The sequence below is a fragment of the Balearica regulorum genome, chromosome 5 (genome assembly GCF_011004875.1).
Source record: "Balearica regulorum gibbericeps isolate bBalReg1 chromosome 5, bBalReg1.pri, whole genome shotgun sequence".
NCBI lineage: Eukaryota > Metazoa > Chordata > Aves > Gruiformes > Gruidae > Balearica > Balearica regulorum.
The window spans coordinates 38504287-38524484 of NC_046188.1; the positions used below are offsets into that span (position 1 = coordinate 38504287).

The 20198-nt window shown below is 44.0% G+C and overlaps 1 protein-coding gene across 7 annotated transcripts in view; it reads left to right on the forward strand.

Annotated features, from left to right (window-relative positions):
• The first annotated feature begins 441 nt into the window (after positions 1-441).
• The window catches only part of SMOC1 (SPARC related modular calcium binding 1), a 137675-nt gene continuing 117918 nt past the window's right edge, over positions 442-20198 (forward strand). For 6 of the 7 annotated variants that reach the window (XM_075754230.1, XM_075754231.1, XM_075754233.1 and 3 more), the window contains exon 1: positions 455-723. In XM_075754230.1, the coding sequence (XP_075610345.1) occupies positions 616-723 (108 nt within the window). In that variant the 5' untranslated portion in view covers positions 455-615. Of the gene's footprint in view, positions 724-20198 lie in introns of all 7 variants that reach the window. The other variant, XM_075754232.1, reaches the window with a different exon arrangement.

Genomic DNA, 20198 nt, shown 5'->3' on the forward strand with positions numbered 1-20198 from the left:
CGCCAAATTCATTTGCTCGTTGGCCCGACCCGACCGCACGGCTCAGCTGTCACTGCCACCGCCGCGGGGTTGGGGTCGGGGATGCCCAGCAGGGCTTTTGGGCGGGCGGACGGGGCGAGTGCCAGCCGCGCTGGCTGGGCTGGTCGCCTCCCGCCCCCCCCCGCCGGGGCTGCCGGCCACCCGCGCACCCCGCCCGCCGCTGAGGGCGCGGCGGCCGCCCCAGGTGCCGCCGGCGCGTGGAAGGTGCACGCCCCTCGCCGGACCGCCGGCAGCACCGCGCCGCCCGGGGCCAACCTGCGCCGGCCGCCTCACGCCCGGGAGCGGCGGCGGGGAGGAGGACCCTGCCGACCCGCCATTGGCTGCAGCCGGCGGCAGCCGCGCTGCGATAGGTCCGCGCCACAGTCAGTGTCGCCCGGCCCCGCCCCCCAGCGGCTTTATAACGGGCATCCCCATGGCCGAGGCGCGTAACCTGCCGCCGAGGGAGGAGGCAGAGCGGCTCCGGGTCACCGGCCGCCAACGGGCACGCTGCTGCTGGGCTCAGAGACGGCTGCCCGGGAGAGCTGCCTCCGGTGGCTGCAGAGCCCCACCGCCCCGCCGCTGCCCCCGCGAGGGACGATGGTGCCGCGGGCCTGGCGCAGCGCGGGGGCTCGTCTGTTCCTGCTGGTGGTGCTGCTGCTGATGCATCTGCCTCAAGGTCGCGGCCACCGAGCCACGGGACCCCGGGTAAGTGAGCCGTCGCCCCGGCGGCGGGGCTTCCCTTCTCCCGCCCGCCCCGCCGCAGCAGGTTGCCCTGTCCCCGGCCCGCCGCCCCCGCGCCGTGTCAGCGCCGCAGGTGAAGCCCCGGCGCTCGCTGCTGGGGAGCCCCGGTTCCCCCCCCGGCCCCGCCGCTCCTCCCGGCCCAGCTCCCCGCGGGCGCAGACCCTCGCAAGGGCCTCCCCGCTCATTAAAAGCCGGGTACCGGCTGAGAATGCGCGAAGTATACACATCGATATTAACTTGTTGGTATTTATTGCAGAAAAAAAGGGGTGGGGGGAGGTTGGCAGGCTGTATTTTTATATTGCTCATCTTGTGTTTAATGTAGCCCCTGTTCTGAGCACATAGCTTTAGGACTTTTCTTTTTTTATGTTTCCCAAGTAGGGATTAAATGAATCCCTGCAATAAAGCTAGATGCCTTCAGCCCAGACTTCTCCCTGTAGGAGTCTAGCTCTGTTTTTTTAATCTGACAATGTTTGACTCTTGCTGGGGCTGTTAATTTCACTTACCAAACTATTACATTGCTCTGGGGTAGAACCCAACATCTTTTCTAAATATGGTCCTCCCAGTGAGCTAATGTTACCACTGCAGCACCACTCTGGAGTAGCATGAGAGCTTTCATTTACAAAGCTGCGAAACAGTAGCTGTTCTTCAGCCAATGCTGCAATAAAAGCACAGCTTTGGGTAAGTGGAAAATCTTGATCTCTCTGCGGGCGTGTTGGATGTATTGACCACGTGCATTCTTGACCCATCAGTCTGAAATGCTATGAAAAGTAGTACCTAATTAACTTACACCATGGTTAGGTAAGACCAGGAGTCTTTGCAGTCCCTGCTCAGCTGAAATATAGCAATAAGGGACTTTAGTGCAGTGTTCTAGTTTTTTTAATAGAAGTACTGTTTGACCATGATGGCTATTAAATGCTTCTCAGAGCTATGGAAAGTGTACTGGCTGCACTGGTGTCCTTGTGTTCAGCTGTGCTGTGTAGCCTTTCTTATGGCCAGATGTGTAACAGCAACTGTTAGTGTGTGGCAGATCAGAACTAGGGTGTGCCATGAAGTCTTGGAGACTTGTTTTAAAGGATGGGGAAACGTAGGGGTGCATATGCATATATCTGTATTACCTGATACTCAAAATTGGAGTGGTGCCAAATAGGAGCTTTGAGGTGATAAGTAAGAGTCTGGCTGGATGACTAGGGTCCTTCAGCACTGGTATCTAAATGCTTTAATGAAGAGCAATTGAAACAGAAGAAAATAAATGCTGATGTGCAATTATGCTCTGCCAATAAGCCTGTCTATCAAACAGTTTCCATATATGCCATTTTTATATACTGTACTTTACAAGGCAGATTAATAGCTCTCTATGCTGTGTCATCTTTGGAAAGGGAGCTACTTCAGGAGAGTGGAAAACCAAATACAAAGGACTACTGATTTACTTTTTGCTTGGAATGAACTGACTTTGCTGGTTTTCCCTTCATGACTAGGGAAGAACATCAGCTGTGAGCACCAGTGTCTACAGTTCTGTAGAAAGATGTTTATAGTTTTAACTTCTTAAAGTTTTAACTTACGAACTCTCAAATAGAATGCTGTGAACATCCAGGATGTTTAATTCATGAAGCTTGTCTTCTCAGCCTTCTAAGTGTCATGCATAAGTGAATGTGAAGATGCAGAGTTTGGTATACTCATTTGCAACCATGTTGATCAATATAAGCCCCTGAGCTTCATCTCTTCTAGTGATTAGACATTGCTAGTAAAGTTATTGTTAGTATAAAGATGCTATACTTCATATTCCAATGTACACAAGAAAATTCTTTACTATTCATTTTTTAGTCATGATTACCAGGTTATACCAGTGTTTCTCATGTTACCTTGTGATCAAGAGTGTATATCTGTCAGGAACCCTCCCTGGATGGGGGGGGGGGGGGGGGTCAGTGTTGTGCTTCTGGGGTCTGATCCGGTACATGTTTGATTGCTAGGTGTCATATTTACCCTTTCACTTGTGGTAAGCACAAGAACTACAATATTTGCAAACTGAAATGCTTTTAAAGCAGTTCTTAATCCTACTCAGTTTACATGAGCATCAGTAATGCTTGAAGCAAGTTCTTGATCTTTCACCTTGTTTCTCTCTTACTACTGTAGTGTCGCTGCTAGGCAGCCAGCACTGTCACTGAATACATAGACAGAGGAGTATGGATTGCTACTGTTTGCAGAAAATGATGAAAAACTAAGGGTATTGAAGAGAAATAGGTATATTTACATCTCTTGTGCCAATAAGGGATCAAACTTTTCGATGGAGTGAGTTAGTTGAAGATGATTATTTGAATACCAAGGTAAATTACAAGTGCACATAGTATCTACTGGCCTGCTGAGGTACTTATGGCTCTCAAAAGATGCTGTTTGTGCAACAAGATGTTGCTTGCTGTTTTCTGTTATAGTAAAACTATGAGCAGTGACATGAATCCATTAGACTTGGGAAGTGTCAGTGACCTGTAGGAAATATCTGGCTTTTGTACATATGCTGTGACCCACTGACAGTTAATAACAACTGTCCCAAGTGAAGCCCCATAGTAAGTCTAATATATTGGGTGTCCTAGAAATAACTTGGAAGCTCAAGGCTGCTGTGTGACTTGTTTCCTCACTTGACAGACTCTAAAAAGCTTCTGCTGTACTAGGCAATTGCTTGATCTCTTCTACTCTTGTAGGTCTAAAGAGCACTGTGGAAGCTGTCAACTGACTATACTTGGAAAATGTCTGTCTCAAGGATGTTGCCTTCTGGAAAAAGATAATTGGACTTTACTTTCTATTCATATTCTCTTCCTGTGTTCCTCTTTCTCTGCTGGCATGAGATCTGCAGTTGTGTGACAAGTCAGGTTGTGCTGTTTCCCATCCTTGACCCCAAAGTGATAGACTGGGAGCTTGACTGGACTGGCTCTTCCATCTCCTACTGTGTGGTGCATTTGAGCAGTACTCCTTCAGAGTAGATTAAATAGATTGTGTCACTAAGCCCTGTTTTTCCCCATCTGGACAACAAATTGTGACCTTTGTCTTCCTAGTTCAGAAGCGTAGCCCACCTGCTTTTTGAGTGTAATGCCTTGACCATTGTGAACTTGCTCCATTTACAGCAGAGAACTGTTGGTGGCAGTAATGACAAATACTAGCACAGGAAAATGGTAGGTGCTTGCAGAAGGAACAGAACATGACCGCAGCAGTCAAAAGCTGTCCTAGGAATGGGCTTGGATTTCTGGAAGGTTGGGCATCTGAACCCCTCCCCAGTGACTGCAGAGGACTAAGGAATGGAAGGGTAGGGCAGTCACTAACTTTCTTCCTAGTTTCATGCATGCAAACACACCATATCCTTCCTTCAGAGGCATGCTGGTTGGAGATGGAGATGGTTCAGTGCTGTTGTAAGAGGAAGTAGATAGTAAAACTATGAGGATACCCACAGATTCCAATGCATCAATTGGAGTGCCACAGAGCAATGGGAATTCCCTGCTGCAGCTGGCTACTAGTTAGAACCTCAGACAAGAACCTTGATTGAAAAGTGCTGAAAAGGAATGGCAAAGCTGCAGGAGCCCTCTGGAGGAGCAAGCAGTGTCACAGTTTCTGCCCAGGAGCCTATGTTCTGCTGCGTGTTCTCACTGCAGCCCCACTGGGAGAGTTCCACAAAGCAGGTGTCTTTACACATGCTCTACTAAAATTACTGTGTTCTTCATGGTGAGAAGAAATTAGAAAAGGACATATGATAAAAATAAAAAGCAAAGGGTTCCATATGAAGGAGATCTAGAACAGAAGAGTCGCTGAAAACCTGTTTCACTGAATTTTGTTTCTTGGCTGGAGCTTGATCATCACTCTGCATTGAAAAGGTCTACACTGATAAGTAACAACTGAAGCACTTTAATGTTTTAGATTTCCTTACTGTTGGAGAGACTCACTTTAACGAAGGAATAAGTACCCAAAGGTAAATCTTTAGAAAAACATCCCCTGGCAGGACAGATTTGTTATTTTTATGGCATATACTTTTTGGTTACAGATACTCTGTTTTGGTTGAGTGAGAAATGTTCTTGCTTAAGTGGAAGCTCTAATTGTATATAGAGGTATAATAATTATTTTTCCCTTTCCTTGTTCCTATTTAGACCTTTAATGTTAAACAGCTGAATTCCTTAATATGTACCAAAGAAACTGATCTAGCTTTTTATACATTATGCAACTGTGTTGAACAGGATTAATTCTTGTGTAGAAAAGTGTGGAAACATTTTTGGAACAGCAGGCCCTGTTCTAAATGGGAGAATACTGTAGGATCTGACTTGCTCTGTATGGTCTTAGAGTTGGTGTTTTAACTGTCTGAGCTTCTGAGTTGGCTATGAGAATTTTGCTCATGTTAATAACCTCTGCTGCTAATGAAAGATTTCTGGCCACCGAAAGACTTGATATAGAGAAAGAAACTGCTCATGTATTTCTGCTGGTGGTGGCAGCAAGCTCTGTAGCTGGTGGAACACCTGCAATGACAACCTCTTGGACTAGTTTGCAAATTTCTAGAACTAGTTATGTGCTAAGATAATCTTCACTGCCATCAGTGCAAAGCAGATGCTGTCTTGGCTTCTTTCATTTCCAGATGGCCTGAAGCAATTGGTAAGATGACTGTAAACCTCATTTCAGTGGTATAGTAGCTCTGAAATATTAATACTGCTGTTTAAATATCTTAGATGTTCTTATCCTGCAATCTCAAACTAATTGCGACATTACTATGTCAAAAAAAACCCCAAACAAACAAAACCCCATTTGTCTCCTACTTGGCTGCTGAATCCCCAGTTCTTCTGGGGCTGGCATGTCTGACAGTGCAGCTAAGTGTTACACAATAAACTTTATGCTCACATTAAAAGCTAAACAGTGAGGCAATACAGGTGAAACTGAAGTGAATCCCTGAAGGCTGCTGCAGTGACTGTCACACTTAACCTCCTGTGTGACAGCATGATGGCTTCTTGCCAGAGCCCCCCAGCAGCTGCCACAAGATCTCTGGTGCTGATGCAACATCCAGGGGCTTTGTGGCACAGCAGACCTTGAGCCAAGCATGGTGGGCAGTGGTGGTGGCTTAATGCTTCATGATCAAGTGAAGCTCTGGCAGAGAAGCAAATGTTATAACTTGCAACTTAAACTATGAAGCCTACTTTTTTGTCGTGTTACAAGCTTAACTGCTGTTGTTGTGTTGGTAGGACTCTAAGCTTCCTGTGCACGTTGGAGAGAAGCTCTTCACTTTCTCAAGTGCTTGATTCAACACTGAAGGCTGCCATTGCTGTGGGTAAATCACTTTTGTGCTGGAGCTTTCTGGGTAAGGTGTGAGGTCAGTGTGAGATGTTTGCTTACACAGAGTAACTACCAGCATGTGATGGATGTGATATGTAACTGTCTCCCTCTTCTGACGAGCTCAGATGGGCAGTTCAGGCTTCTGTTCAGCAGCTTACATATGAGCCCTGTGAAGCTTTCTGTGTGTGGTGGCTTTACTGCCTGTAGGTATGAGGAGGGAGTACTCTGGCACAGAAACCCTTCTGGTGATGACTGAGAATGCAACTCAGCCCTCTTTTTTTTTTTTTTGGAGGCATTGTAGCTACAGGAGAGTAACAGCAGTAAAGCGTAGCTAGTAGCACCATAATGTAAAGCTTACACTCAGGGCTGTGAAAACAACCACCCACCATACAAAGGAGCTCTTTGTATGTGACCTCGTGTAGGCTATCGGCAGCCCTGTGGCCTGAGAGCAGCCATCTCCCTCAGGATGAGGCCTTACCTTGAAATTGGGCTCATGTCTCCTGTCCTGGATGGTTTTTCTCCTTATCACAGTGGCCTCCTGATGCAGCTTAGATTCCTGTGGGATGCTGCAGTAACACTGTAGATAGTGATCTTCATGAACATTAGAAAAATCATCTGCTTGTTTGGTGAGGAAAACATTGCTGTGTATAGTGGGCCTGCCCACTCAAAGTGCTATTCCTTACAGAATTGAGGAGACAAATATGGTTGTTATGCTCCCCTACAAGAATTGCTCTGAGGGAAGTCTGTGCTATCTAAGTAAAAGGCCTACGTGCTGGAAGCGCAGTCCCTATGGTGTGGGGAGGGATGATGGAGCACAGAGTCTTTGGCTTATGAAGGGATTCATTCAGTCTGTGTGAACCTTCCAAGGTAGCCTTAAAGCTGGCCTGGGCCTGACTGGATGATGCTAAGGTGCCAGCCTGGAGTAACAGCCATAGTGGAAACCTGTCCTGCCAGATGTTCCTTGTGCTGGCTTCTCTGGAGCATTTGTGCTTCTGTCCTCTGAGCAGTGACCTAGAAGCCCTCCATAAGCTTCCAGCTGCCTGCACTGTCAAACTCTTCCCTGGCAGTCTCCCAGCTGTAACCTGCTTGGGAGGACATGCCTGTGTGTTGGGTTTGTGCATTTTTCCCTCCCTTTGGCTTGTGGCTGAGCCAGCTGCTTTTGAGGGCCCACTGGCAGGTGTTCTCACTTGGAGTGACACGTAGCTATGCAGTGGGGAAAGTGAGTGGTGGGTGTGAAATGAGAGCAAACTTAGACCTTGAGGGGAAGCACCTGTGCCTAGAGATGGGGGGAAAAAAAATCACATGAGTTACTATAGGAACAGAGGCTGCATCATTAAAGGTTGGCTTGGGGTTTTGTCAAGTAGAGTCTGGCAGCAAAGCTCAGACAAGCAACCCACCAGTGCTGCTGGCAGACTCTTCCATGCAGGTGGAGGAAACCATACAGAAACTGGTGGGTGTAGGCAGATAACTTGCTCTGCTATAGGCACCCCAGATTCCTCTCCTGGGCTGGAGCTGGAGTTCCTAAGGAGCAACTACTGCCTATGGATGAAGAACATGAATGAACGTAAGTACAACAGTAGTATGTGGATAAGTGCCGCAGAGTACCGCACTGCTTGGTACTTGAGTATGGATCCAGACCACGTGCCATGGTTGTGTAAACTGGGTTGCCTTGACTCAGAGTGGCTAAGGGGAAAGAAGCAGACTGTCTGCATGCAGCATTCTTTCTGTGCAGGGCATAGACTGAATCTATTGAGACTGGTTCAGTAGGCTACACGGCAGCCCTTGTCAGTCTAAAGTTAAATTTGATCCACTGCTGGAAGAGTATTGGCCTAACAAATTTTCCCTATTCTGAGTCCTATGGTAAAGTGAACGAATGTAATTTTACCCCTTTTTAGAGTGGAAGATGTGTGCTGTTCTGTGCCACTAAGACATTTGATTAAAGCTGGAGTTGAGGGGGTGGTAAAGGTTGTGGGCTTTTTCATGGGTGAGCTTCTGATAGAAAGAATCATAGGAAGTAGAAGGGAACGTGTATAGGTATAAGGAAGATGGGGAAAGTAGGACAGATTGAATGACTTGCTTTTCTGAGGTTTTTCTTGGCCACTGGTCTAGTTAATGATAGTTGGAATCATATCCAGAGGGAAGTACTGGTCCTCAAATAGGAAGGAGAGGTTCCAAACACTTAGTGGGCAGATTCTGTTTTCGAGTTTCTCTTGGCTACCAGTCTTCTGTTACCATTAGCTGGGTCACAGACTAGAAGGAATGTGGAAAATGTTGTCCATCCCTGTTCTCTTCCCTGTTCCATGACTGAGATCAAGCACTTAAATTGCATGTGGAAGCCTTACTCTGCCTTCTGATGAGGACAGTCCACTAACTTAGGCTTCTTGTGATGCATGGAGTAGTGCTTGTTCTATACTCTTGTGGAGCTCTGGAATACTGGGTTAAGAACTTTTTCTTTGGTTATATGGAGAACCTGAAATATTAGATCATCTGATCCTTCAGTTGTAATTCTAATACTTTAGGGTTTGAGACTCCAACAAATTAAAACAATCCAATACAGTCTTAATGTAAAGGTAACTATCTATGTTCTGTGGTCACCATGAAGCTGAATTCATGGCTGCTCCTTGGGCTGCAGAAGCAGCAGTGTGGCTAACTCTGGTATAGAGGAGTGAACCAGGAATCAAATAGATAAGGAAGCATCCTCAGGTGAAAACACCTGGTAAAGGTATTGTTATCCTTTAATGTACAACACGGACACATGCCTAGGAAAGATGTCCAGATGTACACTATCTCTGGATCTTGCTTCTGTGTGTGCCAGGCACACCAGTCAGAAGCAGCTAGGATGATAATCTTTTGTTGCAGCATAGACTCCCTTGAGTAGTGTGAAGATTAAAGAGCCTACTCTAGCTGGTACATCAAACCATTTCCCTTCCCATTTCTTTGAAGCAGATTTACATGCAGGCTACACTTAGGCTTAAACAAATACTTGGTGGAATGAGGTGCAAGTTAAGAACTAAAAAGCCAGAAGCTCTTGGGTGTAATTTCTAAGTGGAGGATATTAAATGAGTTGGAGTTTGTGGATACTGGCCAGATAAAGGGGTTTCTGTCTGAGCCAAGTAGCTACTTCTGATTTGGTCTAGTTATCATACAGAATTGTAGTAACTCTTGGCTTCTGTCTGGAGTTTTGCATCTGGCTTATTCCTCTGCTCTTAAGTGAGCAGGCAAGTGTTGCAAAAGTAGATAAGCTGTGTACAAAAGTAGCTTTTAAAAATGTGTATGTATCTGGAACACTAGAGGATAATCTGCTCCAAACTTGTAAGGGAAAGGTGAGTTTTAATGTGTATGTTTCTGAGGCTTAGTGAAAGCAAAATATTTCTAAGGTAGAAGTCCATAAAAGACTGACATGTATAAAATGTACAGGGCTGTTCATGCAATGAACACTGCTTTTTTTGCTGCACAGTTCTAGAGATTAACTTCACTTGTTTCCCTTTCTGTGTCTTAATCTAAGAATATGTAAGTCTAGAAAAACTTGCTCCACCCTTCTAACTTAAAAATGATACCAATATCTACCTCCAAGGCTTTGGAGTTCTGTCAGGTAAGGGTCTGGTGTAAGGCAGTAATACAGCCCTGCTGCCCTATCTTCCTGCTGTTGTAGTAAACTGTAGCCAGTTGGATTATGAGAGCTGCTGCTGTTGGTGCTATTTGCCCTCAATTAGATGCAATGCATGTGAAATATTCCTGAAAATGATGCTAGATGCAGAGATCTATCCTGCTAGAGCTTTAACTTAAACTCTGAAAGCAGTTGCCATTGGATAGGATATCTTTAGTGCCTGCAGCTGTGTACAAGTCCATAGGTTTTCTTCTTGACTGTAAGAGAATGGTGCTTCTGGCTGCTGCACCTAAAAGTCTCAGGTTATTCTAGAGATGCTGTCCTGCAGCTTTATAGGTAAAATCTGAAGTGGTGGCAAAATGGCTACTGCCTATACAAATAGGTAATACCTAATGGTGAAACAAGGTATTTCAGTGGTGGCTGGTGGCCATGCTACCTAATGAGTAGCTCCATAAGGGGGTAAACATTGAAGGAATTTGCTTTGGAACTTTTATTGGAGTTATACCAGTGTTCCTCTGTCTTTGTCAGTGTCTATGGGCTATCTTTCCTTCTTTACTATTACACAGGTGCAGCCAGTATTTTTTAGGAGCAGGAATTGTACCTTTAGGTGCAGGATTGAAAGTCAAAGCTGTCCTCTATAGGCTTTAGCTTGTTAGGTGCTCTGTAGAGCCAGCGATGTTCTGCTGCATTGAGGCAGGATGCTCTCTGTTGCAGTAACTGGTCCTGCATTGACTTCACAGTTCAAGCTTAAACTAAGAGTAGAAGGAGTAGTAGATGCAATTTCTAACTGTAGCTATTGATCATATAAGTTTTCCAAGGCTGCCATTTTTGTCCTCTCCTCACTTCCCCTGAAGTAACAAGTGTGGTGGCAGAAAATTTTATTCTGCTGGACTTGAGATGTCACCTAAGCTACTACCCTTCTTAAAACTTGTAGAGTTGTTTAACTGCAAGAACTCTTCTGAACTTCACAGCTTATCAGTTATACACACTCTGAAAATCAGGATTACATTTAAGGTGGTGGCTGGAGATTTAAATAACTAGTCAAGTTAAACTTTTTGCCATGTTGTCACTAGTATAGGTGTCTCTTGAGGGTAAATAGGATGGGGAGTGGGAAGCAATCAGTGTGGAACTAGGGCTGCTGATGCTTTTCTTGTTTTAGTCTCATTGACAACTAAATGAGAATTTACTTCCATTAAATTCCAGGATTTTTATTGTGAATGATAGATACTTAAAGTGCCAAATTAGCTGGATTGGGAACAAAAGGAAGTTGAGCTTTTTCTACCACAAAAAAATGCTTCTTTACCTGAGGCACTTTGGCAGCAGTATTGAAACCAAAGCTAGCTGTTGCTCATCAACATACTGCAGTGTATAGTTTGTAGATTTCCACTCTGGATGTAAAAGCACCCATAGGACAAAGCACCTTAACTGGTCTGCTCTGTTTTGTAAAACCTGTCAGTGCATAAACAGCTATAATGTGTAGCTATGTTAGCTCTTATCCTGGAATGATGAAACTATCCTGGTTCATCTGTGGTTCTTGCATGAAAGTAGTGGAAAAAAAAAAAATCAGTCCCTAATTCCAAGTTGAGTTTTGCCTGTGGAGTTAACTTCAGAAAAACTGAATATGTTTTCTAGAATGCTAGGGTTTTGTGGTGCTGAAAATGGAACTGAGTGGGAAGAAAAATCTGCCATACTTGAGTAAATTTGAGCATTCTTAAAACCTGCGCTTCAACATATCTGGAATTGACCCAGTAATGAGACAAGTATCTTTTGAGCCCAAAGATTTGACTCTCATCTAGCTTGAATAGCTGGTGAGTGTCAGAAGTAAAGTAAGTTTAAGTTTCCTGTTGGATCTCTAAGAATTTACCTAAAAGGCTGCAAGACTTGCTTCTAGTTCTGCTGGCATGAAGACAAACTAAAAAAAGCTTCCACAATTGTTTCACATAACCCAGGGACTTCAGTGTCTGCTGCCCCCCCCCCCCCCCTTGGCCAGGAGCCCCAGAATCGATGGAAGAGTTCAGTAAGAAAATCACATGCAATTTGCAAAGAGAAAGATTTAATTTTTTAGTTGAAACTTTAAAAACAACAAGCAACACTTGTGCTGTTGAGTGTATGACAATCCCAAATACAAAGTCTAACTTCAGCTGTCAGCAGGTTTTTTCCTCTGTAGCAAAGAATATTGACTTCCAAAGGTATATCTTTTCCTATGTTAGAAACAAGGTAGGTATCTTATCACAGTAACTGTTCTTCCTGTTAAACTTAATACCTTCTCAGGTGTCCCATGCAGCTTTTAGCTCATTATTGCTTGTAATAAGAAATCTGACCCTAATTGGGTTGCCTGTGCTATAACTGCTCACTGATCGTATCACTTCAAGAATACCTATAGATGAAAAGCTTCTGACTATCTTCTTCCTTATGTCCAGACACTTGTCAAACTCTTCTCCTCACCCTCCAAGATGTGTAGTCTGTGTGTGCCTCTCTTCAGGCAGGACAAGGAGAATGGGAGAACAGTTCTGAACCTTTGCTGAAGCTGCCTTTCTGGCAAAGATGAGTCCAACTTCAGGAATTCACACTTTTCTTTGGAACTCACTGGTGCAAGTAAATCAAGTTAAACTGCACATACTTTTTCCACCTTGCATACTGTCCTTTAGTTTGATCAGCTTTAATACATCTCTACACCTGAGAAGTTTAACCAACCTTTCAGTGCAGCTTGTCAGAGCAAAAGCTAAAGATGACTTCTCTTTCCTTGTCTTCACCTTCCATGACACCATGGAGGATACAAGCACTTATATTCAGGAAGTGCCAGAAGGGTGATGATAGATGTGATGAGGTCACCTCACATTAAGAGGACAAAAAAGGTGCTATCTTTGGCTTGACTCTGGTTAGTATTTATTAAAAAGCAAACCTAGAGATTACCACAAACAACCTAAGCCAAGTGTGTCAACTCTTCACTGTATGGCAGAGTAATGTCCATGTATATCCATGCATTTCCTAAGGCAATCAATTAGGATCAAGTGAGAGGAGATAATCTTGTTAAATATCATGCCAGTGTTCAGATGGGCAGAACCATACTTATCTAAAATTGCTTTAGTGGGACTTGCTAGTGGCTTTTGTTTCACCAGCAGATGCTGAATGTAAAAATACAAGGTTCTCTCTTGGTATCTGTTTTGCTGTGAAGTGATTGACACCAGTGCTTGGCGCTGTTTATACAAAGCATCTGAACGAACTTACTGCTGGATTCAACAAGATACTGAAGAAAGCATTTATAAATGCTGATGCTGATGAAGCTTGCTTAGTTAATAACCTGTACTAAATTGCAATCAGGATTTGATGGCTCTGAATAGAGGAAACCTCTTAAAATAGGCGGGGGATAGGGTTTGAGGAAGAATTTCTTTCCCAAAGAGTAGGGAGTACTTTCTTCCTCATTCTCCAGCTCTGTCCTTATATTTGGTGATAAAGTAGTTGCTGGGTTGCAATATCAACTCTTTGAAACTTGTGAAGCTGCTGTCTGGCTTCTTACTCATCTTGAGCACTTGTCTTGGAGCTTCAGATCTCTGAAGTGAAGGGAAAGTACCAGGAAGGCATGCTTCTCCCTTAGGTATTTTCTGGGGATGAAGCTGCTGGTACCCAGTGTCATCTTGTTATCACTTGATGATGGTTGGAATGCATGGCTGGCTCTTGAGAATATCTCTAGATGTATTATATGGCAACATCCATGTTAAATCTAGTGCTGTTCAAGCTGAGCAGCCTCTGCATACAGTTTTAGCTGGACCTACTGTTTTCAGTGAGTTTGACTTTGCAGGAAGCTTCCCTTTAAGTGTGATTTCCCCATTGGGGGAAGTCTGTGTGGAAATTGAGTAAGTTTACAAAGTCATCCCACTTTAAAACTGAAACGGCAGTGATTCAACAAACACTACAAGCTACTAAAAAGGCAATTGTGGAGGGCTGAATGAATAACTGGCAAGTGTCTGTTTTAATTGAAGCTTGGAATCCACTCTAGTAATAGCAATATAAGCTCTTAGGTTAGAAAAGAAAAACAAAAGGCAGATGTTTCTTTATCAGTTTGAAAGGTCAACAGTTCTCCTGGAAAGAGGGAAAGCTCAGAACCCTTGACTTGGTGTCAGTCAACATGACAAGATTAAACAGAACTGTAATTAATCATTTGCATTTGCTTAATTCCCCATTCCTTCCCTTGGTTGATTTATTTGCTTGTTTATTCATTTATGCCAGGGAAAGCTTCCTTTCTAGATTTCAAACTATCCCTGTATTTCTTAGGTCTCATTTATGCTACAGTCACCTCTAATGACAACTAAGTTATTCACAGGACCAAATGGCATGGGCAGCTCTCAGATGAAGTGTGAGGATGGTGCCTACAATCTGTAAGATAGAAAAGTTTCTGCTTTTCTCCTTGCTGGTGTGGTTGGTTGACCTTGCCCAGCTGCCAGACCCCTCTTTACTACTTCTTCTGCTCCAGCATGGGTCTTTGCCATGGGCTGCAGCCTTTTGGAAAAAATCTGCTTCATCATGGGCTCTCTGAGCTGCAGTGTCCTTCAGGAAATGTCCGACTGCTCTGACATGGCATCCTTTCCATGGGCTGCAGGGTAATCCCTGTTCCACCATGGTCTCTTCTACGGGCTGTAGAGGAATATCTGCTTTGGCATCTGGAGCAACTCCTTCTCTTACACTGTTGTTTCTCACACTTCTTTCCTGCTGTCTGACATTTTGTCTTTTAAGAATGTTTTCAGAGGTGCTGCCAACTTGGCTGATTAGGTCACCTTTGTTCTACAGTGGGTGTGTTGTGGAATCAGCTGTGTCCACCACAGGGCAGCTCCTGACTTCTCACGGAGGCCACCTCAGTACCACGCTGCAGCCAAAACCTTGCCATGTAAACCCAACACAGATGGTTAGACCAAGTTCTATATTGTTAGTCTACAGGCTGAAGAAGCAATGCTGCCTTGGCCTGGAAAGCCTCCAGTAGAGTCACAGTGGATGTGCCTGTGCTTCTGGAAGTACCATCAACATGGGGTTTACATGTCAGTCAAGCTGGTTGTGCCCTGAAGTCAACTGCTTCAATCCTTTTCAAGGAAGTGTGGATGTTTTACAGGGATTGCATATAGCTTTTGCTGTGAAAGGTGCCAGTGCACCTAAACAAACTCAGAGAAGATGTAGTCTAACATATATATGCTACTGTCAGTCTTTTTTATTTAAGATGTAGGCTCAAATTGATTGAGTACTTTCAGGCTCTGTTCTCATATGAATGTAGATTTGAGTATCGATTGTGCTACTCTTTTCCATATGAGTGCCTCTGCTTCCAGGGTACTGCAGCTCTGTACTGATTGTGAACAGCTGCTTTGCAGGCATGTATGTGACTTCAATAGTAAGGGAGGGGAAATTCTGATCACCCACCTTGCTTGAGAAGTTCTTTAAGATTCTAGCTTCCAAACACTAATGATGTTTCAGTTCATGGGGTACTGATGCAAGTTCTCTGGCAGTGAGTTGAGTGGGTGATGAGTGCTGAATCCCGCAGGCATTCAAGCACCTAGATGCTATTAAATTCTGGAAGTTCTGGCTCTGTGAGGAGCCTCTAAGAATCTTGGCATGGCACTACAAGGTTGTCACAGCCAAACCTAGGCATTGGCTTTTCATCTTCCCCCCCTTGGAAAGGGAAGAGATCACACAGTTAGCAGTGGGAAGAAGTGCTATTAGTAGTACTGGTACTGAATAATTCTGAAAGAGGAGTGCCAAATATTGTAACTCTTGACAAACTTCAACTTGGGAAACCTCTAGGAGTATCTATATAACATCTGGATCTAGTGTTTGGCATCCTTGGGCGTGGACAAGCCCCTGTGCTTTGAATCCCCAATGAAAGTATTTTTTGGGCCTTATCAGCAAAAGTTATGTTATGTCAGTTCTATCCACTGAGGTATAGGATCATGATAAAACTTTGCACTAGTTTTAATTTGTGAGCAATTTTCTTAGAGTTCAAGCTACAGGTGCTGAAACTTGACGTGTAACAGTGCTAGTGCTCTGTGCTTGATAGTAGAAAGGAATATGAAATATTTGAACAGAATGCAGCTTCAGAGAAAAGCTATTGACCAAATACTTAGGCTATCTACTTAAATATCCTGTCTGTCAAAGATGAAAATGTGACTTCTCTAAGGTTTTTTAATTTTCTTGAGGCTAAAACATTTTTCTCATAGTAGTCTTTAAATTCTGTCTTTTGCTGGACAGCAAGAAGTAAGTAATTGTGGTCACAGTCTCCAAACAGGATAGAAACAAACCTTTCTAAGTTTCCAGAATCTGCCAACTTCTCTACCATTTTGATCTCAGGGTTTAGGCCTCTAACAAATTGTCTCCTAAAGCCTCACGAATGCTATGCCACTGCAGTAATTCACAAGCATTTACTGACCCTATGCTTTAAAACAGTAATAATTTTATAACAGTAAAACTGTACTTCCCTTCTTGCATTGCTTGCTGCCTTTTGGCAGGATTTTGTGGAAAATACAAGCTTTAAGTAAAATAAAGCAATTTATGGGAAAAAAATGGCCTGTCCTAGCTGTAGAAGTACCCCTGCTTGAGCAAAGATTGTTTGCAATAGACAACATGTTTATTTCGGTTGTCATGAGCTGTAACAGCCTCATGTTTCCAGTCTGTTTTTTCAACTCATAAACAATCATTTGTGCTGCATCCATACTGTTGGTTTGAGTCTGCAAGTCCATATCTGAGAGTGTTTTCTCATTCTCTGCTATGTGTTGAACTTGTTTTGGCCTGCTCTGAGCTACAGCCATACTTTAGCCAGAAAGCTCAGTCCCGTGGCAGGACTGACAAATTTTGCCTGTTAGTTGTATGGCTGGAGCTAGATTTAGTCACTTGCTTTGATGATCATGTCTGGATGAAGGACAGCTACTGAAGGCATGCTGCACAGCTCTAACCTCCTGGTTGAAGCACTATATCTTGGAATTTGAGCTGCTTTTAGATTACAGGAGGTCTCATTAAGCAAGAGGCAATAGTGTGACTTATGAAGACTGAGTAGGTATGCAATGTGCAGTAAATCCTAGAGTTGTACTGAAGAGCTCCAGGCAAAGGCTGGAACTGCTAGTAATGAACTTTAATGCTGTCCCATTATATAACCCCCATGAAAAAAGGAGTTACAGCTCTGGGTCTCTGCTATGAGTTAAACTCTAAAGATAAAACACTGCTTTCCTCTTCTGTAAAGTACACTTGGGAGCTATGCTAACTTACACTTATGGTTCCTATCTTCTGTTCAGTGTAACAAGTCCCTTTTAGAATCATAGAATCTTAAGGTTCGAAAAGACCTCCACGATCATCAAGTCCAACTGTCAACCCAACACATTATGTCTCCTAAACCATGTCCTGAAGTACCCCATCTCCACATTTTTGAACACCTCCAGGGATGGTGACTCCACCACCTCTCTGGGCAGCCTGTTCCAATGCCTGGCCACTATTTTGGTGAAGAAATTTTTCCTAATAGCTAATCTAAACTTCCCCTGATGCAACTTGAGACTATTTCCTATTGTCCTTTTGCTAGTTACTTGGGAGGGGAGGCCAGCACCCACCTCACTACAACCCCCTTTGAGGTAGTTGTAGAGACCAGTAAGGTCTCCCCTCAGCCTCCTCTTCTCTAAGCTAAACAGCCCCAGTTCCCTCAGCTGTTCCTCCATAAGACTTGTGCTCTAGACCCTTGACCAGCTTCACTGCCCTTCTATGGACACACTCCAGCACCTCAATGTCTGTGTTGTAGTGAGGGGCCCAAAACTGAACACGGTATTTCCAGAGCTGAGTACAGGGGCATGATCACATCCCTAGTCCTGCTGGCCACACTGTTTCTGATGCAAGCCAGGATGCTGTTGGCCTTCTTGGCCACCTGGGCACACTGCTCTGTACTGCTTTGTACTGTTTGTAATGCAAAGTGCTTCATGCTGTCTCCGCAGAGCTTCTGTGTACTTGCTGTGAGTTGTGATAGCTGAGAATAGGAGCAAATGTTAACGTCTACTAAAAAAAAATTATAGACCCCTATTCCACCCAGATTTGTGCTCAGTTGCAGTGTTCTGGTGTGATGTTCCAGCCAAGAGTAAGAGCACTCTTAAATTAATGAGGAGTAACTTTACTTCCAAGGAAGAGTAAGACAAACTACTACTACTGCTTTTGAAAGACAGAATAGGCTAAGGCTCTGCATAAAGCTTGTGGAATAGGGAGGACTTATTCCCCCCCCACCTGGAATAGGGTATATGGCTCAAAGCAATAGTAGATTATTTGCTAATGTGAAATGAGGCAGATCAGCTCAATGTGAGAATAGTTAATGGTGTCTGGACTAACTTCAGCTGAAAGCAATTCTCTCTGCTTTTAACACAGGAACACTTTGCTATCCTGTGCTGGCTGAGCTCTCTACCTATGCTACACCTAGTGTAGGTGTAATTGAACACTAGCGTTGTCTGGGCTCGCTTTAAACATCCTTACTGGATATCTATGAGAACTTATCTCCTAAAAGAAGATGATGCATCTCTCTAGCAGAGATCTGGGGTTACTTGTATGTCCCAATCTTGGGATTATAATTAGTTTTATCCTGCTGCTTGCCTGGGAGCTTTCCCTGCATACCTGGTATAGTGGTGGTGGGTAGATCCAAATTGTTTGCGTGTACTTTTGAACTCTAAGGATGCCCACCTTTGCCAACAACTGTAGAAGGCATGCCTATGATCTGATAAAAGCATTGCCTGACTTCATGGAGCTGTGTGGATGACCTGGAGGTACTCTAAACTTGCATAGTTTATCATGTTGTACTCTCACTTACTGAACTGTACAAGGGCAAGATGCAACCCCTAGAATAATGTGGCTGTATCTCATTCGTTAGGACACTGCTGTGTCATGCCCTGGGCGAGCAGGTTTCAAACTGGATGTGGAGCAGCACTTGAGGGGATGATGTGACTCCTCAGAACCTGGAAGAGTTATCTGCAGTACACTAGAAACTGAATTTTCAAGAGGCTTTGGTGTATGGATTTGACCCTATGTATACCCGAAAGGCCTTTTGTCTAAATAGAGGAAGGAAACTCTGAGCCATCAAGTATGGGTGTGATGAACTAGATCTAGCCTTGCTAGGGCACACTATTAATTTGGGCTTTTAACTTCTACATTCTCTTTGCTATTAAGTCCCATGGCCAGCCTGTGGAAGGTTCTTGACAGCTGCTTTTTATTCTCCATTGTCAAATATTTAAGTACTAGCTTGAAATAGAACAGTGAGATGATTCAGCCGAGTGCAGGGCTTCTCGGCTCATCTGTTGCTTGTTAAATCTGAATGCAGGATTGTCAGTTGCCTTCAGTTCTCCTTGTTTAGGTTTGCAGCATGTGAAAGTGAAAATCTGTCATGGTTGTATGTAAACACAGTATGTTAAAGAATTCACTCTGCAACTGTGAACGAGGCACTTGACAGGAATGGGGAAAGTAGGTCTGGAACATGTAGCAATGTTGAACTTAGCCTAGAAAGGAAGATGACTATTGCTTACTGCAGATGGGGCAGAGAATGCTCAGAAATACTTTCTGCCTTCCAAATTACCAAAAAAATTTGAGATGGCAAAAACTTGACCAATGTACACAGGGGTGTGCCAAGGTGGGAAGATATGGGTTGGTCTTATTTGTGGCTTGATGAGGTGAATTTGCTGGCATAATGCAAGATTTGAGCCTTTAGCTTAAGGCGGTTATGATAGCCATGGTGTCTTTCATGTGGTTCTAGGCATGAGCATCCAAGTGGCAATGTGATCTTGGTGGACAGAGGACTTTGAGTAGAGAAAGCCAGTGGCAAAGTCTCTGACTTCCCTATAAAGCATAGGGCAAGTACTGTCTCGCACAGTAATCCTGTTTTCAGAGTAAATGTCAATGCCCTCTAGTGGCTTTAACTGTACAAGGAATGGCTGGCTTGTGCTCTAGAACACCAACCTGTTTTGCTCAGCAGGAAGAGGTAGCTGGAGGTGTGTGTTCTGGGGGCACAGCTATGCTATAACTGTATGAGGAGGAACAATGGAAAACATTCAGGAAGTATTTTGCAACTTGAATTATTTAAACATTACGGAATGTCAAGCATTCCAGAAGTGAGATCTAGAGGTACTTTTGCCTCTTTAGGCTGGGGATAAACCTCTGAGGAGCTCATTGCAGAATTTTCAGCATTTCCTTCTGTAAGAGCCTGGGTTTTAAGAAAAGAATCAGATACTGTAATACTAAAATGCAAAGCTAGTCAAGACAGACTTTCAGAATTGCAGTGCAGAACTACTTCACACTGCTGATGCAAAACAACTTTAACCTCACACCATGTAGATAAAATGCACACCACTATCTACAGTGCAAGAGCCGTGGAGGACTGTACAGGCTTGGGGACTTGGAGCAGTTGGAGGTCTATATAGGGAAATCAGCTATGGGTTTGAGCTCCTAACAGTTAGGTTAATCTCCTAAAGTAACTGCTTTGCTTTGAATGCTGCTTACTGTGTGCTAACCCTGTTTCTTGATCTTTTGAGGAGTAAAACCTGGGATGTTCACT